This window comes from Enhydra lutris, unplaced genomic scaffold (genome assembly GCF_002288905.1).
Source record: "Enhydra lutris kenyoni isolate GAN:26980312 unplaced genomic scaffold, ASM228890v2 scaffoldscaffold63, whole genome shotgun sequence".
In the NCBI taxonomy this organism is placed as follows: domain Eukaryota; kingdom Metazoa; phylum Chordata; class Mammalia; order Carnivora; family Mustelidae; genus Enhydra; species Enhydra lutris.
Genome location: NW_019154147.1, coordinates 9,750,270 through 9,774,915, shown reverse-complemented (window position 1 = coordinate 9,774,915; position 24,646 = coordinate 9,750,270). Strand labels below are relative to the sequence as shown.

At 38.5% G+C, this 24,646-nt stretch overlaps 1 protein-coding gene across 1 annotated transcript; it reads right to left on the bottom strand.

The window, feature by feature from the left end:
* Positions 1-1,194: 1,194 nt before the first annotated feature.
* Positions 1,195-20,032, bottom strand: LOC111158807 (aspartoacylase). The gene is made up of 6 exons (XM_022521076.1): positions 19,647-20,032; positions 15,890-16,085; positions 14,126-14,219; positions 9,775-9,882; positions 5,301-5,410; positions 1,195-1,549 (listed from the first exon to the last, which is right to left on the bottom strand). Exons 1-6 carry the CDS (start codon positions 19,880-19,882, stop codon positions 1,352-1,354), a joined length of 942 nt encoding a protein of 313 aa, XP_022376784.1. The 5' UTR covers positions 19,883-20,032; the 3' UTR covers positions 1,195-1,351.
* Positions 20,033-24,646: the final 4,614 nt, after the last annotated feature.

Here is a 24,646-nt window from a genome sequence, read left to right as displayed (position 1 = left end):
AAGGAAGATTGGTAAAACTTGTTATGTATGAAAGCTCATTGATAAATTGAATTTTTACTTCAGAATTCAGAAGGAAGAGAGTTTATTCCAATAAAAATCATTTTGGCAAAGTACAAAAATATTAGTGCTGAAAATTTTGGAAACAGTTTACTTGCACTTTATGAAACACTGAATATTAAAATGAAATTGGCTTAATGGGGTTTGCTCTGGAAGAATGAGATATCTTTGTTTCCAATAATATTAGTATGATTTTGGCACATATATTTGAAACCATAAACATGGGTTTATTTGGGTCCAAATCATATGATTAAAAACTCTCTTTAACTTGGCCCTGGGGGCCTAAGAGAGGAGACACGCGTGGTTCCTGTAGGGGCTGGAGGGAGAGGGAGAACTTTGAGGAGAAAAATCAAGAGAGGAGAGGGATTTGGGCGCTTCAGTCATGGGCGCTTTCTTGAAAGAACGCATTTGATCAGAGACATGAGTTTGGGTCACATTTCCACTAGTGTCCACTGCCCTCTGCTATTTCTGTCTTCACCACCTATGCTGTAGGAGCCCAAAGACTTCCTCACATGTTGGCTGGGGACAAAGGCAAGTGCATTCCTTCAAACTGAGAAGTGACAGTTGGAGGACTACGCCTCTTCCAGATTTTCCCAAGTTGGGAAGGGATGTTAGCTTCCCAAGGCGCTTGTGAGATGTCTGGAGGAGGCTCCCCGTTCCCAGAGGTCAGCGTGGAACAAGCAGCCATGTGAGAGCAGCAATGCTGTGTGTGGGTTACTGTCTTTCTGTGGACAGAGGTCCATTCAGTTTCTAATCAGCCCTCATTTCTTGTTCACATTTCATCTTCAAAAGAGCAATTAAAAACCTCCTATGGATATCACAACTATTGGTAAACTTTACAGATGGGATACTTAATACATTAATTCAAATGTGAAAAATTTAAAAGTAGCCAAATCTGCATCATTAGTTTCTAGTAGCATTTATACATTACTTGAAAACACATTTAATTCTATGCTCAAATTAATAACATTTTTAGATAACATCCATTTCAATTTTGAAATGTGAATTTAAAGGTGGTTTTATTCAGAATCTTAAACTATCCAAGTATAATATATAAGGAGCTATACAGAAATAAGAAATACACCTCCTTGAATAAGCTACCCATCCAATATGATACTTTTAAAGATACTCATTAATTCATTTATTCATTCATTCAGAAAATTTGCCTCCATGCCCACTGTGTGCAAGGCACTGGACTGGTGCTATGGGTATGAAGCTGAAGAAGGCACAATCCTGCCCCTCAAGAGCTTACAAACTAGTAGAGATACTGTACACAGGGGGTTAGAAGTGATTCCTAATGTAAAGAGGAGCGAATACTCTTTGCACTGAGTGTTAGTTTGGTTGTCTTTGCGAAAGCTTCTCTCTTTTCGTAATACGCAGCCTCATTTACAAACACTGGGTACACAGTATCGTCTCCGCCCAATGGAATTATCTGTCCGTCAAGAGTTAAAAACACAGGATCCCCAGGGTGCAGCGGTTTCCAGTCTTGATCCTCTCAGGAAACAATTAAAATAACATAAGTTACATTTGTTTTTTTCCCTTGTTTTTAAAGGTTTAAGCTGGGCTCTAGACAGACAACTAACAGATTGCAGCACTGTAAAATAAGGAGATACCGGACAGATGTGTTAGGAAGCACACCATGATCTCACTAAACTGAGGCCGAACCGTTACTTTGGGCTGCAGTTTTAAGAGTTCGCATTTAATTTCTATAACTGATACATGTAATTAGAGTTTGCCTCAATACCAAGTTTGCCTTGAATGTTGCCAAGGAGATTTAGAGTATGAAAGGACAAAAATAACACGTGTCTCTCTAAGTGTATATTCTACCTGTTCAGCAAAATTTAGGAAATACCATTAAGACCCTTCAGTGTGCTGGGCATTATACTGCTGGGGATGTGAAAATGGTACCATCGTGCCTGCCTGCAAAGGGATTCTACTTGGATGGGCTTCGAGCATAGACAGTGGGGGTGGGCTGGGGCAAATCTAGGATAAGGTGAGTGTATTCCGTGGTAAAAACTGAGTTATCTGGAATGTCCCACAGCAGGGATCTGGACCTCTGAGCCCTCAAACCCCAGTGCTGTCACACCACAGGAACCCTAAACCAGTTCTTCCCAAACTTTGACATGTTTGCAGGTGGTGTATGGATTTTGTTAAAATGCAGATTTGGATTCTATGGGTTTGGGGCAGAGCCCATGAGTCTGCATTTCTAACATTTCCCAGCAGCACATGGGAGTTTATTAGAAAAGCACAATTTCATTCCCCACTGCAAACTTGCTAAATCGAAATCTTCATGTTAACAAATCTCCAGATATTTACATGCACAACATTAAAGTTTGGGAAGCACTGCATTATGGCAATTTTCTCAACCATGATTGCACATTATAATCGCCTGAGATGTTTAAAAAATATAGATGAGTAGAAGGGCTGCCTGTACCACAGATACATGAAACTAGAATCTCAAGGGTGGGGCTCAGGTGCCATTAATTTTAAAACATTTATTTCAAAATTTACATAGAGTAAAATTTATTCATTTTTATGCACTGTTCTATGAGTTGGGATATGCACAGTAGAGAGTCAGGTAAGCACAGAATATGGAACGATGGTGCATGATTCCATCACATCCCTCCCTCGCTTCACTATTTAGAGTTCCCTATTGGCTGGTTTTGTTTTTCAAAGCCCCAGGTGACTCTGTAGGACAGCGTGTGAAAAGCTGCTCTGGACCGTGATTTGCAGCCAGAGATGTGCCTCTGGAACAAGTGACACAGCTGCTTTGCCACACCTGCAGTGATGCCACGGTCAGGCAGGGCTACCCAGACTGGAGCCATGGGAAAATCACCTGGTGAGCCTAACTGATATCCAGTGCCCACCTTGATGAATTAAATCAGAATCTCCGGGGATGGGACCTGGGAATCAAGATTTTTCAAAGCTCCTCAGTGCCCTCGTTTTGTTTTGTTTAAGATTTTAGTTATTTATTTGACAGAGAGAGAAAGCACTGGGGGAGCAGCAGGCAGAGGGAGAAGTAGACTCCCAACTGAGCAGGGAGCCTGACATGGGACTCGATTCCAGGAGTCTGAGATCATGACCTGAGCCGAAGGCAGAGACACTCAATCGAATGGGCCACCCAGGCACCCCTCCTGTGGTCTAAGTTTGAGAAGCACTGTGTTGGTGCTTTTGTAATGGGCTCCCAGCATTTGGGGGTACATCCTTGTGGTCACTCCAGTGAAGATCCTGATTAAGAACCATCACTCTTAGCATAAAACCTGGACTGTGTCTCTAGCTCCAGGGCCTACCGTCCTCTCTGCTCACCCCCTACTCTACACTGACACTGGTCTTGCTGGTCCTCAAACACTCCAAGTTCCTTCCAGCCCCAGGGTCTTTGGACTTGTTTTCCACGTGGTTGACTTCTCGTGGTCCAGGATCCAGCTTCAATGCCATCATCTCAGAGATGGCTCTTTCAGACCATTTCATCTAATAGGAACCATCTGCTAGCCTCTATTCTTCTGTTTATTTCTTTTATAGTACTCGTTACAATTTGAAATGAACTTGTTTATGTATTGTTTACTTATTCATGGTGTGTTCTCCCCTGCTTGGTATGGAAGCTCCATGGAGGACTTTGTCTATCTTGAATCTCAGGGCCTAGAATAGACTTAGTCATTCAAATATATTTTTTGCAATAACTAATGAATCACTTTTCCTTGTAGAATACAGAGCCATCAGAACAACACTAACCTTCCTTTCAACACCTACCACTAACCCTGTTTGTTAACTGTTCTCCGCCTCACTTCTCGGCCTCCCCACGATGATTTTGTACTATTCCTCGGATCCCTGAGGAATACAAATTGCTTAAAAAAATCCCGTGTTGTAGTCAGTTAGGACATCAACATCTTGGCCTCTGTTTCTGGACTTGCTATTTTTGTTATCTGTAGGACTTCCTCTTTCTCCCTCACTCTTTATCTTTCTTTCCTTTAAATCACTGCCCAAGGTTCCTTCTGGTGTCTACCTGGATCCCACAAAGGCACCAAGCACAATTTGTTCCAATTATCTGTATTTTGGGGCAGGCTACTTTTTTAAGTTGTAAGTCTGGATGACTAGTATTAAGGTCATTAAATAGGAATCTGAACTGAATCAGTGATTCTCCACCTTGATTACTCAGGCCAATAAGATCAGATTATCTGAGTGGGATCCTGGCATCATTATTTTTCAAAGGCTCTCTAGGCAATGTGTAGCCAGAGCTGAAAGGCCCAGATTAGATAATCCACCAGGTCTCCTCCATCTCTGATGTCTAAGGGTGAGTAGGGTACTCACAATGGGAATGGATGTTTTAGCGTTTTGGAATCTTTGCTCCTCCTTTTTTCTACCATTGCCTTTCCCAGTTTTAAACTCTCCCAAGAGCCTTTTCTTCTCCCTTAACTATGCCATAATTGATCAAGCCAGACAAGGAACACATACTAGGGTTCTGAGGAGAGTGAAGAATGTGGCCGAAAACATTGCAAAGGAAGAAATTTGAATGCTTTGCTCTAACTTATTCAGTACGGAGCGCAGGGAGGTGGCAGCAATGTGATCAAACCGCAAAGAACATTAGTTCTAGATCTGCCACGGATAGCTACACGACTATGGGGAAGATCTAACTTCTGAGCCTCTGTTTTCTTTAAAAAAATTTTTTTGAATGTAGTTGACACACAGTGTTACACTAGTTTTAGGTGTACAGCATAGTTTATACTTTATACTATGCTCACCCCAAGCATAGCTACTGTCAGAGTACAAGGCTATTACAATAGCATTGGCCATATTCCCTGTGTTCTGCCTTTTACCCTGTGACTTATCCATTCCATAAGTGGGAGCCTGTGTGAACCTCAGTTTTCTTAAGTTAAAATAGATACACTGATTCCTGCCCATTGCACTTGGGCAGGAATTTCACCTTCCCTGAGAGGCTTGCCTGACCCCTTCCTCCCTACATTCATTATTCTGTTATAGCATCTGGTTATCTTGATTTCTAAACCACAGTTTAGCATTTAGTATATCTGCTTTGTAAATACCACAAAAGTATTTGTGTACCCCCCGAGCCAGCACGGATCTACTCAGTAAATATTTACTGAATGAAGGTTTGAATACCCCACCTATACGGTAGGGTTTTTGAGAACACAAATGAGTTAATGTATGTAAAATGGTTTATAAGCTATTAAGTTCTATTGGAAGGTGGAGCATCATTATTTTGAATACTTTAAAGAAATGGCAAATGTTACCTGCAGATTAGGGTGGATAATAGCAGCAATATCTCCATTTTCATTCCTGGGATAATCAACTTTCTCCATTATTTTATAGACTTCAATAGCACATGGAGGAAATTCTTTCCCTATGGTGAAAACAATATGTATATTTGGTGACTAAAAATGCCTCTTGAAAAAAAAGGAAGTTGACACTTTAAGGGAAAAACAACAACCACCAAAAAATGAAGACAGTTACAAGAACATATCATTGTAGTTAAGGATATTCATAAACAACATCTGGCCAAAAGAAGTTCTCAAACTACTCCTATTGGTACATTGTCCACAAATACACTAATGGATAGAAGTAGATAACAGGACTTGAGAAGCCAGTGTGGGAGAAAAAGAGGCTGGGATGGAAGTCAAGATACCCAGGCTTTAATCCAGCTGTGTAATCTTGAGCAAGAAGCTTAACTTCTTGAGGCTCACTTTCTTCACCTGTCAAATGAAGATTTTGAATTATCTTATCTTGGAGGTTCCTTCCAGCTTTGACATTCTATGATCGCACAACCTCAGGAGGACTGCCAGCAGGTTAGATGACTTCAGCATTGTGCCCCTTCTTTCAACATAGTATTGTGAGACACAGGGAAACAGGCAACCTGCCAACAGTGGGGTCCTCCTTCCAAAGATGCAGCAACATCAAACAGCCCAGAAACTTGGAAAAGACGTAGTGTACATGTATACCAGGCAGCCTTGAGTAAAAGGATGAAGTTTCATCCAACATAGGGCTCGTAGTGCACTATGGTTGCAACTCAAAGAAAAATCTTTTGTCTTTAGAGCAGAAAGTGCAGCCAGGGTTGGAATGTGGTAACCTGTGATCACTTCTATATCAGTTTTTGCTGCTTAACACACTCCCCCAAACGCAATGGTGTCATACAAGGACCTTCAATTTATCATGACTCTGTGGGTTGTTTGAGCAGTTTGTCTGGTTTAGGCTGGCTTGCTGATTTCTGACTGGCTTGCTCATGTGTTTGTGGTAAGCTGGCAGGTCAGCTGGGGGCTGGATGATCTAAGATGGTCTTACTCTCATGTCTGGCATCTGACAGGCCTATGGGGCTAGAGCTAGGGTGTCTGAGTCCTCTGCCTCATAACCTCCCATTATTTAAGAGGCTAGGCCAGGCTGATCCACATACTGGCAAGGGGAGCAAGAGCGCAACCCCCAGAGGGCAAGTCCTTTTCAAATTTCTTCTGTGGCACAAAACATGTCAAATTCAGGAGGTAGGGAAAGAGACTCCATTTCTTGGTAGAAGGATCTAAAACAGCACATTGTAAGAACATGGACGCAGAGAAGGAAAGAATTTGTGGCCATTTTTACAATCTACCCCACCTTTCAGGGGAAGATGGAAACTTACCAGGTGTCCTCTCTTTAAAGCAGAAGGTCCATTGGGAGTAAAGGAAAAAGTGGTAGAAAATAAAGTAGCATGTTTTTGCTACTTTGAATCTCAGAGTCTGAAGGAGCCTCAAATGCCTAATTTCATCAGTGCTTGAGAATTCTCCATCTCTTTCTGGCCCACTGGTGGTCATCTTACTCTAGCTCGGACAGCTTCACAAAGTGTGGTCAGTGTTAACTAGAAATTTATGCCTGTAGGTAACTCTATCCCACTGATTCTACTCTGCCCTCAGTCACAGAAAACAAGTCTAATTGCTTTCCAATATAACACTTCTAAAACTCCAATATAAAGTCTTCTTTTGCTGATCTAAATATTCTTATTTACTACTCCTACATGGTCACATTCATGAGGTTCTATGTGAAGGTAATTTGTAAATTCAAGTTCTGTGTGTGTCTTAGGGATTACTCTTATTTTGGTTTTCAAACCTTTTAGCATTCTTAATTTATTCCTTGGCTAACCACTAATATGGACTCAGAATTTATTCACAGTTCCCCAAGTGGTGTTTATTCAATGCAGGAGAGAGACCATCACCTCCTGGATTTTTTTTTTTTAAACATAAAAGCAAACTTTGTACCTGTAATGTATTTAACTTAAAGCATTTGCTTCAGACAATTGTTAAAGATTGTCAGGACTTTTTGGATCCACCTCCTGACCCTGAATATTTTCCTGCAAGCTTCCTGACACCTTTCATTTATATATAAGCATGTCACATATATCTTTATCCAACTTACTGACAATTTTGAGTAGCACAGAGTCAAGGACGGAGCTCTTCTGCACATTTCTAGAGATTTTTCTCTAGGTGGTTGGTTATCTCTTTGTCAGCATTCTTTGGGTAATTGTGCTCTTTCCATGTTAGTTAAAAATCCACCAAACTAAAAAGTTATAGTGGTTTAACATTTCTCAACTGTAGAATCTTTTGCTTAAGTGAAATGTTACATGGAAGAGCAATAAAACAGTAGGACTGCTCTGGAGCAACTGTCCTTAACTGTCCCAGAGCGACTGGGCAGCTAGGAGACCCCCACCCCTCGAGTAGGATTCTGTGGACTCTGATTTGGAAACCATGTTTCTTCACTCAGGTTTGTGGCCTTCTACCTGGTACATCATTTCTTAACGTACTGTAGTCCCACACTTATTATTGGAAGGGTGTCTTATAAATTAGTGGTGACCTTCCCAATACCAGGTCCATTCAATGCTATCGACCCTGTCCTCAGACAAAGGTGGCAAAAATCTGATTTTCAGTCTTTATGACTTTGGAGTCAAAGGATTCCTAAGCAGAAAAGAAATTCCTGTGATTGAAGTAGGGTGCACAATCTGACATTAAGGAATTATATACCCCACGACACTGAACTATTCTCCAGCCTTGTCACTATAATGACCAACTCCACAACAATTTCGATTCAGCCTTCTGGAATAGTTATTTCCATAGGATTTTCTCTCTCTCTCTTTCTTTTAGGAATATTTAAAAATTAAAAAAAAATTTTTTTAAAAGATTTTATTTATTTATTTGACAGACAGAGATCACAAGTAGGCAGAGAGGCAGGCAGGGGGTGGGGGAAAGCAGGCTCCCAGCCAAGCAGAGAGCCTGATGCAGGGCTTGATCCCAGGACCCTGGGATCATGACCTGAGCCGAAGGCAGAGGCTTTAACCCACTGAGCCACCCAGGTGCCCCAAAAGTTTTTAAAATTTTACTAAGTTTTTAAAATTTTAATTCCAGGATAATTAATATACAGTGTTATATTAGTTTCAGGTCTCTCTGGTTTTAATTATACTTTATTTTTAAATTTTAAAGAAAATCAGAGAGGGAGACAAATCATGAGAGATTCCTGACTCCCTCCAGGAAACAAACCTAGGGTTGCAGAAGGGAGGGGAGTGAAGGGATGGGATAACTGGTGAACACTACATCAAAAACTAATGATGTACTATATGTTTGCTAATTGAACTTAAATTAAAAAAATATTCTTTTGAAAGAAAAAAATTCACTTTTTTAGTAATTTTAGTAACTAATAAGACTTTTTTTTTGCTGCAGGTTTAGGTTTACCAAATAAATGAGCAGATAGTGGAGTTCCATATATCATCCTACCACCAGCCCCATTTAATTATTTTTTAATTACACAAATAATAAATGAATGCATCATTCACCTTGAAAACAATAAAAACAAAATTAATCTGTTTTTTCACTCCCCTCCCCAATAACAATGGTTATCAGTTTGGTGTATTTTCCTCTAGAACTTTTCCTGTGTATTAAGATATATGTGTAGATGTATTCAAGCAAGCATTTATTACTATTATTATTATTATTCTAAACAAATTGGTATACTGCATGTTTTGGTCTGTAGCTTCTTTTCTATAATTAACAATATATTTTGAAGATCTTTCCACATTAGTTTATTTAATTGTTCACCGATGGATCGACATCAGGTCATTTCTGTTTTGCTGTTACTATGACACTGATATCCGCCCTTGTGTATGTCGTCTTGGTGTGCACGTGTTTGTGTTTCTTTGAGATATGGAAATGCTGGATCACAGGATTTGTGTATTTTAAAAAGTGGATACTGTAAAAATTATCTCTAAAGTGCCCTTACCAACTTAAACAAGCAGGGATGAGAGCATCCTCTTTTCGTATACACTTACCAACAGTTAATATTATCAGATTTTAATATTTTTTTCACTTTAATGGGAGAAAATGGTTTCTCATTTTAATTTGCATTTCTCTGATAACTAGTAATATTGGACATCTTTTTATACGTTTACTGGACATTTTAATTTCTTAGTATTTGCTTTTTAAACTGGAAATTAGAAAATGAGGATTTTATTTGGAGAGCTTTATTTAGTAGCTGCTTTTCTTAACTGTCTACTCTGGTCACTGAAGAATGGCTGAAGTGAATAACATTTTTAAAAATCATCTACTACCATGGGCATGGTAAATTTGACAATTGCTATTTCAGTGTTCAGTGGTTAAGTCACTGTGTGCTCATTTCAGCTCCCTTTTCTGATTTCTTTACACACACACACACACACACACACACACACTAACAAGTAAACAGTTCCAATCTCTTGCTTACCTTCATTGAAATTATGTATAAAATCAAGAGCATGTTTAATCATTTTTCTCATTTGATCCAAAATATCAGCTCTCAGAACCCCTTGAGGCTGGGGACCAACTTCTATACCTCGGTACAAAAGGGGAAATAGTCATATTTATACAAAGAGTATTACAACACATTATAAAATTGATCATTTTGATGTATAAATATCTATAATCCATGATTAAAATTATTAAAAAGATAGACCATGTAGCATCATGGAAAATATTTGAGACAATGTTAGGCAAAAAATGAAAGCAGAACATCTGCATGTACATGCTATAAGCATAATGAATCAAGACTGGGAAAAAATTTGGAAAAATATCAAAGAGTTATATTAGAATAGTAAAATCCTGGGGTCATTTTTCTTCTCCTTCAATATTGTCAAAATGCTTAATATCATAACCTAATAAACAGAGTAGACAAATTTATATTGACAAAATAGTAAGTGGCCACAAAGAGAAACTGTCATAGACCTAATATTTAGTTTTGACTGGAGGAAAGTCATCCATTTAAGTCACAGAAATCTAGAGCCATGGATGTAAGTCAACATGACAATCTATGTGACCCTAGAGCAACATTCTTACTTACCCTTACATAACAACCCATCCTGACATGATAGTGTGACAGTTTTAGTTTTCCTTAGAATAAATTTGTATTTATTTTTCACTCCTAGCCAATCCAATCTTTTTTTTTTTTTAAGTTCTTATTTATTTGACAGAGAGAGATCAGAAGTAGGCAGAGCAGCAGGCAGAGAGAGAAAGGGGAAACAGGCTCCCCGCTGAACAGAGAGCCCTATGCGGGGCTTGATCCCAGGACCCTGAGATCGTGACCTGAGTCAAAGGCAGAGGCTTAACCCATTGAGCCACCCAGGTGCCCCGAGTGCCAATCCAGTCTTACACCAAATACCTAGTCACTTCCCTCCTGTTCCCTTCAATCCCTACAGTTATCCCTCCAACACAGGTATTCCTCCAATTCTTACCTCCTCCACTTTTAAACCATTTACCAAGTATAATATCATCCATTCTCTTCCAGACGATTCATATGTATTCATATACATTCTTTTTCACCCATTCTGTTTTCACTCACTTCTCTCATTTCTTAATTCACACAATCTTTCTGTATTTGATCTATATTTTTTAAAGAATTTTATTTATTTGAGAGGGAGAAGCAGGCTCCACGCCGAGCAAGGACGCCACCCTCTGCCACCCCCATGTGGGACTTGATCCCAGGACCCTGGAATCATGACCTGAGCTGAAGGCCGAGGCTTAACCCACTGAGCCATGCAGGTGTCCCGATCAACATTTTTTATTTGTTGTGCTTAGCTTTCTTTTTTTTTTTAAGGTTTTATTTATTTATTTGACAGATTGAGAGAGAGAGAGAGATCACAATTAGGCAGAGAGGCAGGCAGAGAGAGAGAGGGGGAAGCAGGCTCCCCACTGAGCAGAGACCCAGATGTGGGGCTCTAACCCAGGACCCTGAGATCATGACCTGAATCGAAGGCAGAGGCTTAACCCACTGAGCCACCCAGGTGCTCCTATGCTTAGCTTCCTTGTATACACGTTTGGACATATATTTAAGTATGTGGTATAAGTGTGGCCGAGGTAAGCATCTTGTGTATAAATGATTTGTACAGATGTGTGAAAACATGTTCAAGGACATGTCTACATCTGTGCTGTTGAAGACATTGTTGGCTGCCCACCCAAAAGCCATTCTACCTTCTTCCGTTAACAGAGTCCTGATTTTGGTTGGGGTCCAATCTTCCAGGTAAAGGAACTTTTCTCCAGCTCAGGTGTAAATGTAGAATAATATAAGTCATTAGAGTACTCCCATTACCCTAGTGATTGATTTAAGAATGGATATGTGACCCAGTTCTAACCAAGTGGTTATAATACAAGATCTGCAGGGGAGTTCCTAAGAATTTTCTTTCACTCATTAGATATTATCTTGTTGGCATATGATGCTTAAAATTACAGGACATCTTGTGGCCATGGGGCTGCTAAAAAAATGCTAACAATGGTAGACGTTCTAGTCTAGAAGAACCTAGCTCTTCATGATGCTGTTGAGCTGTTACATAAAATAATAAATCTATCTTATTGCTTAAGCCATTTGAGCTTCTTGCAGCCAAAAAATATTCTACGTTTCCTTGTTCTGGGGGGAGATGGGGGAGATGGAAGGTGTGGTGTGGGGCAGTCCTATGTGGAGAGAAGATATGATGGTTAGGAGTGGGTATTTGACCCAGAAGTCAGTTATTGACAGTTTTTTTCCCTTTCTGATTGTGAGTGGAAGATAATAGGGCGGCCTTATTTTCTAAACCAGCAATTAACCTTGACACAAGATCCTGTGTCAGAGAAGAATGTTTAGATTTGTAGAAAACAGCCATGGCATAGTCCTGAGTGGAGCTGAAGAAGTAACGGTCATAAAATTAAATCTTCTGAGTCTCTAATGAGGCCATAGTCGACCTGGGACAGTTAGTAGAAAAATCTGTTTAGTCTTCTGTGTGTGTGCACGCGTGTGTGCATGCCCACGCACACATGACAGACAAACAGAGATACAGACAGAAAATGAAGAAGATTCTAGGAATGATCTTAAGGCTGGCTGAAGCAAACAGCTTCTTTCTGGAATAAAGTTTATCTGGAATGATCCTGCCATTTTTTAGGTGCCTTGGCAAAAGAATGCAAAAGGAGTTCTTGTAGAAGGTCAATAGAAGCTAAAGCAAATTTCTATGAGCAAAAGTTATAGGTGTATTACAAAATGTTGAGGGGCACCTGGGTGGCTCAGTCAGTTAAGGGGCTGCCTTCAGCTCAAGTCTTGAACCCAGGGTCCTGGGATCAAGCCCCCACATCTGGCTCCCAGCTCAGCGGAGAGTCTGCTTCTCCTCTCCTCTCTCTCTCCCCTTGCTTGCGATCTTCCCCCAAATAAATAAATAAATAAAATCTTAAAAAAAAAATGTTGAGTTGCAGATAGTTTTTCCTCTGATCTTAAGTGTTTTTTTTCCCCAATGAGTGGATGGTATAAAAATATTCCAAATAGCAAAATTGCAGGGAGAGCATACAGTATTTCTAACTATTTATGATGATCTTAATACTCTGTCATATTAAAATGTTTGAAAGATTTGTTTTTATTTTTTAGGACCAAACATACTGGTAGATATTTGCTCTAGCTAAGAGCAGCATTGCCCCCACAAACATCACAAACCAAGACTGCTTTTTCAAAGTGTGGAAATCTTTTGATTTATTTGGTGTCCCAAAGAAATAGGCTCTCTATCCTTTATTCTTAAGCATTTGGTTTGTTTTAAATAATTACCTATACTTGGGGCGCCTGGGTGGCTCAGTGGGTTAAGCCTCTGCTTTCAGCTCAGGTCATGATCTCAGGGTCCTGGGATCGAGCCCCGCATCGGGCTCTCTGCTCAGCAGGGAGTCTGCTTCTTCCTCTCTCTCTGCCTGCCTCTCTGCCTACTTGTGATCTCTCTCTCTCTATCAAATAAATAATTAAAATATTAAAAAAAATAAATAATTACCTATACTTGGATATTTAGCCTGCCCCAGGAGATACCTGATTTTACACCAAATTATCAACAACTGAATAATGAGGATGACTTTAAATTTGCTTATATTGTTTGACAACTTGTTTTTAAATTGAATTACTCTTGGTTAAAACCATTTGAGATCTAACAAAAAAGGATTTTAAGTTGTGATAGCAATTTTAATGATTGTAGTATATCTGCAAACAACTATGTTAGTAGGTCACTCAGGAAGAGAGTGGAATACAGAAAAAAGAGACTGAGTATGCAAACCTTTCTGTTGGAAGTTGCTAGAAGGCAAAGATGAATTCACAACCAAGTAACATTCAGGGCAAACAAATGAATGGATAGCAAACAGTTTATGGGAGACATGAATGCAAAGCAGGTGCTAAGAAGAATGTTGACAAGATTTTTCATGGGTCTTTTGTGTTTCTGCATGTCTTCCCAGCAAGACACTGACTGCCCTGGTTCCAGATTATTTTTTAAGAATGTTTGTATAGTGAACAGTCCTGGAAAACGGGGATGATCTCTTTCTAGGGACAAAAGGTAGGCATGTTTACTGCTCATTATAAAAGACTGAAGTTCCTTCAGCTCACTGTTTATCTCCTGGAATGCAGAAAGCTGTTCAATGAAATTGAAGAAATTTGATATAATTAGAGCCTGCCTGGAGTTAGTTTGCTTATTAACTGATAGTTATAAGCCATAATAATTAGCAAGATAGCTATAAATATTCTTAAAAAATAATTTTCTCAGAGTTTCACCTAGGATACATTTTGTGCAGTTGTGACAATGGAAAATATGACTTACCAACAGGATACTTGGCTATAGAACGAGTGGTTGCATATTTGAGGGAAGGATGTTCAATAAGATAAACATAGCAGGGTAATGGAGCCAAAGAAGTCTGAAAAGAAATTAAAACATCTTTCTTACTACATAAAGACCATTTGCTTTGTTCTCTTTTCCACTGGAGAGTCAATAATGCCTTCAATATGTTTTACCACATCAGCTAAGATTAGCAAGACAGCTTTATGAAATACTCTAAGATTCAGTGTTATTATTATAACTTGAAAACACACCAATGCATTACATATCAAATTGAATCCTGCATAGCTTTCTGGGTAGAAGGTACAGTAAACAATTCTCCAGGACCGTGATCAAAGCACAGGAAATAATTTTTCCTTCTGGAGGGATTTGGTTATTTTTGTTTTCACTGCTGGTTACAGTTATTACTTAGCTTTGAATTGATCACATAATGAATTCTGTTTCCACCCCTACAGTCCAGGTCTGTGTAGATGTTGGGTGACTTCCCCCACCTCCACTGATCGGAGTGAGAATTCAAGAAACTCCTCCAGGTTTTGAGACAATGTCAGCCATGCTGCTTCTACGCCTGGCAACCAGAGCGTTCGACTCTCCCTTCAATAAGCAACGAAGAATTGCTCCATTACGATCTCCAACCAGAACTACTATCTACTCATTATCAAAAACTCAGGGGAAACGAAAATAATTATTCTTTACTGTATGCTAGGTTTGAGGGTAAATGCTTTAAATACTTAAATACTTCTCATTTAAGGCTTCAACAGCCATATGGGTAAGTGTTGCTGTTATGCCAATTTTATACAACAAGGAAAGCACAGCTTTGGGAGTGGGGTATCTTGTCCAAGGTTAGTGAGTAAGAAAGCAAGGATTATAAACCTAGCTTCTGGGGCGCCTGGGCGGCTCAGTGGGTTAAAGCCTCTGCCTTTGGCTCCGGTCATGATCCCAGGGTCCTGGGATCAAGCCCCGCATCGGGCTTTCTGCTGAACAGGGAGCCTGCTTTCTTCTCTCTCTCTCTGCCTGCCTCTCTGCCTGCTTGTAATCTCTATCTGTCAAAAAAAAAAAAAAAGACATTTATAAACCTAGGTTCTCCTGGCTCCGTGGGTCAAACTCTTTCACTAGATCATACTAGCACTCTGGAAGGAAGAGTACCCATTACACAGAAATAAACATAGAGTTTATTATTTGTGGTTTTGCTGTGGTTTAGCAATTCTCTAGCTATAGGCACTGGATTGCTGAAGTTTTCATCCTGTAAATTTCTGAGCCTTAAAATGATTAACTTTACCAAGTACTAGAAGAATAGGTGTGTGCTGGGGTATCTGAATCAAATGCAGACAAAGGCAGAAATAAAAAGAGCCACTCCTTTTAACACTGACTTTTAGTCAACATTAAATGACTATTTCTTGAGCTTCCTAAAACTAGAATTGAGCTATTTCAACCACACCAATTTAAACGTTGGTATTAATTTTACCAAATAGCCTATGACTTGGTGGCTGTCTGGATAAAAGATTTATAATTTTATAGACACAAGTATCTACAACGGTCTCATTATTTTATTCACTATATTTATTATTTTACTCATTTCCTCACCTTTTGTCCTGCTTGTCAACACTGCCTCTATTCTAGTGTCCTTCTCATTCCCTCATCTCTCTTGGACACTCCCTCATCTCCTGATCCTTTTCTGTTTGTCTTATACCAATAACTGCCTTAAAAGTACAGGAACTATACTAACATATAAATTAATAACATTGACATTACCTTAATATAATGAAACATCTGAATTAAAAAGTCATTTCTGGAATCTTCAAGAATAAGAGTGCATCCCATGTTAGAAGTAGTGTTGTGAAGGTCAAAAATAATGTCAAAGGAATCTTCATTGTCTTTTGGGCCAAACAAATGATTTATTTCTTGAGCCCTTCTCACTTCATATGGCAAATCCTTTGACAATTTTTTGCTGTTATTAACAGAAAGAAAAAGATTAACAACATCTGTGGCTAAGATAACATAAATATCTAATAAGAACATAGTGTATAAGGAAACAGTTGCCAAACCTTTAATATGAAAAATCTGTAAGGGAAGTGGAACTTATCTGAAAATTTCATAAATAAAAAAATTCCTTTTTTTCTCCATTTGATTTTATGTAATGGTGCATTGTCCTGCTCACAAATAATAGTTCATTTATGTGGCTGATCCCAGAAAAGACATTTCAAATAGGATTTGCCATCTGACTTCAATGTTGAACAAAATTTATTCATTAATTTAATCAACAGTTTTTAAAAAGTTATGTGCACTGGGCTATTTTATGGGGCTACACCATCAAACACACATTAAATTTCTTCTTCCTCTCGCTGATTTCCTAGTGCCCGAAAATAGTCAAACTTAGGTGATCATGTTATCTAATTAGGGATTCTAATGGAGATCAGGGAACCACTAGGGGTCTTCGGCAAGTTTTACAACGTCTGTTAAGCTCTAAGAAAATGCAAAATTTTGCAGGTATATGCATATATATATATTTTTTTTCTGGGATGAGTTTTTATTGAATTCTCAAGTGAGTTTCTATGTCCTCTTCCTCTTTAGGATACTTTTTTTTTCTTACTGTACAGGATGATGATGTAAGTTTATTATTCCTCATTAAACAATGGTTTAATTCAACCACTTCTCTATAATTCCATCTATTTCTGTTCCCTGACTATTTTTGTTGGTATCTTCAAGGGACCTACAGTTTGAACCTGGGTAATTTCTGCCTGAAATGTAATCAAGCAGTCAAAAATGAAGCAGCCATTTTTGACCATAAACCAAAACTACGAGGACAAAAGCTTCATAGGAAGGACAGTACAGTGGGAAGACAGAAGGGACCTGTGGCACCAATGATATTATTGAACCACTGCAACCACTGCTGGACTGCCAAACTCTTCGTTTATTTGTGAAAAAGAAAACATTTATTTAAGCCACTGTTTTCAGGTTTTTATATGCAACCAAACACAGTTCCTAATGGATAGATAAGCATTTTATTTTTTTTTTAAGATTTATTTATTTATTTTAGGGCGGAGGAGCAGAGGAAGAAGGAAAAAGAGAATCTCAAGCAGGCTTTCTCTGAGCATGGAGCCCGATGTGGGGATTTATCCCAGAACCCTGAGATCATGACCTAAATTTCAATCAAGAGTCAGTCACCCAACAATTAAGCCACCCAGATATGCATTTTAAAAGTTAATTCAGAGAACAACACTGCCAGTTTCCTCTACCCCCAACTGATTTGCTTCTAATTCTCCCTCAGGTGAATAATTGGCATCGCTAGCCGCCCAGTTGCTCAGAGCTAGGGACTGGAGTCTTAAAAGATAACGGACCCTGCGTTTTCATGCCTGGGGTCCAGGTCTCATAGGAGGAGTCCCAAGGGATGAAGCTCAAACAATAGGCAGGGGCAAGCTCCGAAAAGGCAGAGCAGCAATACTAAGTTACTTAAATCTATGCTGGATAGGAGGTTTTTGAAGAATTTTCAGCTGAGGACAGACATAATAAGATTTGCCGGTCAGGATGATCCCTATGAGTGAATAGCAGGAAGGACTGGAGTAGGGCTAAATGCTGAGGTTCTTTAGGAGGCTACTTTAACTGTCCACAGAAGAAATAAACTAAGGAAGTGAGAATGCAGAGGAAGATTGGATTTGCAAAATATTCAATACTTGAATAAATGGGAAGATTTAGTGACTTACTAGACATGGGGCTTGAGGAACAGGGAAGGTTCCAAGTTGATTTCCATAGGGGATTTGGTGGGTATTGGTGACATTACTGAGAGGGTAAATACAGGAAAAGGAACAGATTTGGGAGAGGGAAGACTGGAGAATGTAATTAGCTTATCTATAAGTTTTATAACCACCCTGACAGAGAACTGTCTAGCCTCTGAAGAGTATTCAAGTATAAGAACTAGAAAATGTATTTAATTTAAAAGACTGCTCTCATTGAAAATGTACACTATCGAGTGGTCATAATAAGAAGACTCACCCCTGTTCATTTCAGAGTTATTTGAGAAGTTAACATTTGAGAAGTTGCCTAAAAGAGTTATTCTTCAACAAGTTCTTATAAGAGTTAGTTAAAAGCTATTTTAGGTGACTAGATAAACCTTAATTGTATCAAAATAAGCTCAGTCACAAAGATAAAGTATTCCTGAGATTAAAATATATGCCAGTAAAAAATATTATTTGATTCACAGAACATAACTAATTATAATTTTCCCTAGAAAATATCTATTTCTTGGGGCTCCTGGGTGGCTCAGTTGGTTAAGCAGCTGCCTTCAGCTCAGGTCATGATCCCAGTGTCCTGGGATCGAGCCCCACATTGGGCTCCCTGCTCAGCAGAGAGCCTGTTTCTCCCCCTCCCTCTCCCAGAGCCTGCTGCTCTGCCTACTTGTGCTATCTCTTTGTCAAATAAATTTGAAAAAAAAAACCTTTAAAAAAAAGGAAATATCTATTTCGTAAAGTGAGGCATACTTGAACTAAAAGTCATAACCATCTTTTGATTGGCTGTGAGATTAAATTTAAGAAACTCTAAACTGAATTTAGTCTTTACTAGAAAATGAGTATATAAATCGGTGCTGTATTTGTTGTTCCTTTGCATGTCTTCTATCTTAGTAGTCTTCCCACTTGATGTCGGCAAAAACCATTTTGTACATAGCTTTGTACTCCCACGGTACCTGGCACAGTGCCCCATAAAGAGTAGGTGTTTAATAATATTTTTAGGTAAATAAAAGAAAGTGATAAGAAGCAAATAATACTAAGAGGCTTATATATCTACACTAGGACCTACGTAAAGGCAAAATACTTATTATTCATATTATGTATCATAATTAATACCTAGAGTATTATTATTGCATATTGTGTGCAATGTATTATAAGCCAGTTGCAATTTAAATTCAAATTTAATGCAGGTGAAGTATCTTTAACTCTCAGTGATCCACCACTGAAGCCAGTACATCTACTCCTCATTTCAGAGTTGCCTGATATATTTTTTTTTATGATGGGCATTTATTCACATTTTTCATTAAATATTAATTGAAATGTTACAATATTCTTGACTAGAACTTTATGTACTACCATAAAATAGTGGTATAAACACATAGTGGCGAACCACCTAGAAAACTAACAAATATGTATGCAAGTGTAGTGGCCAAACACTAATAAATTATAAGACCATTAAATCTGTTTCTTTAAAGATATGGCTTAAAAATAAAAACCATTGTTATTTTTTGTCTCAGTCTTTACAGAATGCATTTAAAAAGAAAATCAGTTAAGAACAGTCTGATGCTTTCAAAAGTTTATAAGAGAGCATGTGAATGCCCAGTTTAGGTCACTGAGAAATTCATAGTATAGTATAATTAAAAGTGAAAGTGATCTTATTCATAACAGCAATTATATGTACGGATTTGTATATCATGTGCTACACATACATATTCTCTCACACGTACCACTTTTCACATACACACCCATACATGTACCCATACATACAACACAAAATATAGTCTTACCCAAGATTTTCAGGGTCAAAAACTCGATTCAGGTCACAGTCAATATATCTGGTACACTTCTTCACTGCTCTTGGGTTGGTAATAAATGGTTTTACTTCCAGCCCTGTTCTCTGAATCTCAGTGCCATTCTCCAGCCAGTGCTTAACTAGAAATACTCCTGTTAACTCATTCCCATGAGTTCCTCCAAAGATAGCAACCTTTTTTATAGGATCTTTAGTAACATGACAAGAAGTCATTTTTATCAAGTAGTTTTATCTGATTTCTGCAATTCAGAAAAGAGGAGGTCATATAAAACTTAATTTCTTAAGAAAAGTTTAGAAATTTAAATTTAAACAAGACTTTAACCAAAGTGCAAAGTACATAGTTCTCGTGAGTGGAGTATAATTTATTATTCTGTTACAAGTTCAGAGCCTTGTTTATTATAGGGACACTCCCTTCTTTAGCCCTGCCCTTTACCATATTTGGATTAAAATATGCGGAGATTAACTGGACACAACTGTTTAACTTCTTACTCCCTCACATGGTCAGTCAATCTAAATGCAATAATAAATTACCATCTCATACTAATACAAAAATTCTGTTTTTCTTTCAGCTAGAAGGTCACCTATTGGTGCTTCTACAACTACTTGTGATAGTAAAAATAGTTCATATTTTTCTAATCCTTAAAAATATAAAGAATTTAAAAATATAAAAAAAAGAAGTGGCTCATAATATGCATGCTATTATTTGATATTTATGTTTCCACTCACATTTGAAAACATTTCTACTCTGAAATGAGTTCAATCTGTTTCATCATCGGAGGACATTTGAATCTCACTTCCAAAAACAGCCAAAGACAGATAGATCCCAAGAGACCTTCTTCTCTACTTCTCTACTGAAAGAAACAGTATTGTTTCTTTCAGTAGCTTTTTCATGGTCAGAGACACAAGAAATGATCCCTAGGACTTAAAAAGCTACTTTGAAGTATGCGTTAATTTCTTTCTGATTGAGTTTTTGATAATTCCATCAATTTCTTTAGGAATCATCCTCATTTTTTTGCCTTAATTCTAAAGGAAAAGCAACTGGGGATAATTTTCAAGTCTTTGTAATGCTTGAAAATGTCTTGGGGCATGCTATATATACTAACTAAATTAAGAGTTTATTGTAATACACAGTCTAACTTACTGGCAGTACAGAATTTTCATTGGAATGTGTTACTCAATAGGCGGTCTTATTAGGGGAAACTATCCAGAATACTAAGATGATTACATTCCTTTGGAAAATGACTCTGAACCAAATCAGATTTGATCTCATGTTCAATCATCCAGAAAGGCAAATACGTTCAAGTACTGGAAATACTATGTACTAGTAATGTCACATTGTTTGATAGGGGTACAACAAGAGAAATTCATTACAACCAAAGAAAAGTTTGATTTATAATTAAATTTCCCACATGTTATCTCAGTTTATTCATATATTCACTTTTTAAGATAGGGTGGGTTAGGTATTGACATTCCCATTGCAGTGTTAAAGGAAAAGTCCCTCAGCTACAAGGAGAAAATCGAGCTGGGACCCAAGTTTTCTGATTGTAAGCCCAGTGTTTTTTACAGAACAGGGTGCTTCCTGTTATTTTTGGACTTTCCCAAAGTTCTAATTTTGTTCTTTTGGAATTCACATAAGCAGTTACTACAGTGTGCTCAGGAAACAACAAGCATATAAACAAAACACATGTTGGAGAATATAAAATGTGACTGTTTCATAATATTTAATAAACTAATACCTATGTTCTTCCTTTTAAAAAATTGTAATACAGAGCTAGAGAAAGCAAAATAATGAAATCCAAATTTACACATTAAAATTACCATTCTAACCTAAGAAAATGCCTCTGTAGCCTTTAATTTTCTATCCACATCAACTTACACAGAACACTTCAGTGTGGAGATTCTGAAAACAAGCCTAAATGTTAACAAATGATAGTTGTATTGTTTACTTTTGTTTTAAGAGTTGTAACTATGGTGAATTATTAACACTTGATTATGTTTTATTTCTTTTCTGCTGATTGTGGTTAGTTCTGTCCTTTGCCCTAGTCTCTCTGGAAATGCTGCCTTGGTTATTTACTCTTAGCTGGCACAAATGACTGGCATTTCGAGGCTTGTTTTATGGAATTTTAACAGATAAACCCTTTGAAACACATTTAACATTCACAAATGAAGTTTCCCTTACATGTCAAAATGAATAACTTTTTTGAGAGTTAAAAGAATTATAGCAATTCTGTCCTACACTTACCTTGTTTATTGTGTACAGTTCGTCTTCTGCGGAAAGCTTTATTAGAAAAAAAGGAGAGCATTTCCTTAGAACTAGAGCAACAGAGGCTTTTCATACTCTTATACCAAGTTAACTTCCGAAAGATTTTTAACTCCCTGTTTCCCAAAGCACACCAAATTTTTGAGCTCTACAATATCTAAAAATTTTTATTAGTCTAATTCTTTTTTGAAAATTCAAAGAACTGATGGTATACAAAGTGGAACCCTTTCTAGTTATCACCATCTCACTATTAGGTTGAATATTTAATGTTTGGAAGTATTTAAAAGAATAAGCCTAGTAATTTCCAGCACTACAAATGTTTTGTAGGGGTGATGGTGCCTGATTTATTAGTAAAATAATGTAGTATAAAACAAAGGGAGAATAAATTTTTCATAGTCTTGTTCATCCAATAAATGCATGCAAAAAATTTTGTAGGAGACACATTTAAGTTGTTGTTTACAAAATAGTATGACTGGAGGATAAGGAGGGTCTTCTCTCCAATATTACATATAAGGAAGGTATCTCATTCATAATGCGGTTGTCCAACAGTCATGTAATTAATCAAACTACTCTCACTATTTAAATTTTTTCCTTCCTTTGTGGCCCTCTTGCTGTCACCCATTCTGACCAACTTTCCAGATGAAAACAAATCAATGTAGCCAAAACAAGATCAGTATAAAATAGGTAAGTTTATACACTGCTAGTAAAGATTCCACATTGACCATGTCAGTAGTCCTGACAGACGTAACACACATGTTGCTCATAGTGGGTTTAAGGTATTTGTTTTTAATGAGAAATCCATTTTTGGGGTGTGTGTGGGGTGTGTGTGTGTGTGTAAGGTAAAAATCGGTTTCCCCAAAGCTTTTAGTCATTTTTAAAGGTCTCTTTTTTGGAACCATGACAACTCACAAATCTTTTCAGACATTTTATTGTGTGAAATCTTTTTCAGATTAAATGAAGACACCATTCCTTCAAAGTTATTCCTTAGTTTAGCATTCATACTTATTCTTTTTTTTTTTTTTTAAGGAGGGAAAGGGGCAGAGAGAGAAGGAGAGAGAGACTCATATGCAGGCTCCACACCTAGGGGGGAGCCTGATATAGGGCTCTATCTCACAACCTTGAGATCACGACAAGAGCCGAAATCAAGAGTCTGTGCCTTAATTGACTGAGCCACCCAGGTGCCCCTCATTCTTCTTTTGACTTAATCTTACAAGAGTTGACCCTCCAACAACACAGGGGTTAGGGGTGTTGACCTCCAAGCAGTTGAAAATCCTTGTATAACTTCTGATTCCCCAACAACTTAAATTACTAATAGACTACGGCTGATTAGAAGCCTTACCAAGAGACAATTAACATGTATTTTGTGTATGTATTATATACTGTATCCTTACAATAAAGTAAGCTCAAGAAAAGAAAATGTTATTAAGAAAATCATGGCAGAGAAAATACATGTACAGTATCATACTCTAACAAAAATCCATATATAGGGGCTCCTGTGTAGCTGTCCTTGGGCGTCTCCCTTCAGCTCAGGTCATGATCCCAGGCTCTTGGGATCAAGCCCCACATCAGGCTCCCTGCTTGGTGGGAAGCCTGCTTCTCTCTCTCCCACTCCCTCTGCTTGTGTTCCCTCTCTTGCTGTGTCTCTGTCAAATAAATAAATAAAATCTTTAAAAAAAAAATCCATGTGTAACTAGACCTGCACGGTTCAAATTTGTGCTGTTCAAGGGTCAACTGTACATGTCTCATGGTTTCATAGTCCTAGGCCTGTACCAATAACCTTCCCTCCATCTCTAGACCCTCTGCACATTTCTGTTCACCTATCCCAGTCTTCAAATGGTCAGAAGTTATAGTAACAACAAAACATGTCTTGGACTCCAGGTGGAGCTAGGATTACTATTTATGGCGTCTAGTAAACATTCAGTAAATAGCTACTGTTACTAAATAAAAGCTAACATTTATTGAGCATTTACTGTGTGCCAGGACTGTTCATTCTCTATTTTAAGTACTTTGAGAACAGTTAATTAAATAGTTATATTGGGAAGCGAAATGTAGGTTTAGAGGAGGTCAATAACTTGCCCAAGACCAGGGGGCCAGGCAGTGACCGTCTATCACGTGAGGGTCAGAGCCCCGGTCACTGCACCATTCCGTTTCCTCTCCCTGGTCTCAAGTGCTTGTTCTCCACCGAGCTTGCACAGCACAGGCCCATCCTTATTGACTCTACTTGGATTTGCAGGGCCCTCTTCTTAACCCAGCCTCAGCTCTCCCACTGGCTGCCAAGCGACTTTAATTCCCAGCTATGACCAAGGGAGTTGAAACAAACCCTATGACCTGGTTTTGAGGCCTGTGGCCTTTGAGTTACTCTCTTCTAAGTGAACTCCCAGCATCTTACAAATTGATGTCTAGAACCTAAAATATACGTGCGCGTGGTGGGGGTGGGGAGGGTGTGTTGTGCCACCAGTCCTGGGTACACCTCAGCAGTGAACAGAAACAGGTTTGTCCCTACAGCCATTCCTGTGCTACGTACCTCACAGTTGTGAGTGGGAGGTGCGTTAATGTTCTCCTTCCTAAGATAGCGAGCATGCGTCCTTCTCATCGCCCAGGCCAGACGACACCATTTGAACCAATGACCCAAACGCAGGGGACCTCTGCGCCTGCGCAATTGGAGGCACGGGTGGCGGCGCGTCTGCGTAAAGCCCGACTTCTCGCGCTTTTTCGGA

Bases quoted from the DNA above. Each gene is read 5' to 3' on its own strand.
- LOC111158807 (XM_022521076.1), bottom strand. From the start codon at position 19,882: ATGACTTCTTGTCATGTTACTAAAGATCCTATAAAAAAGGTTGCTATC. The intron at 16,086-19,646 runs GTAAGACTATAT...TGTTAATAACAG, and splicing joins TTTGACCCTGAAAATCTTGG to CAAAAAATTGTCAAAGGATT. The intron at 5,411-9,774 runs GTAAGCAAGAGA...TTTTCACCATAG, and splicing joins TATACATAATTTCAATGAAG to GGAAAGAATTTCCTCCATGT.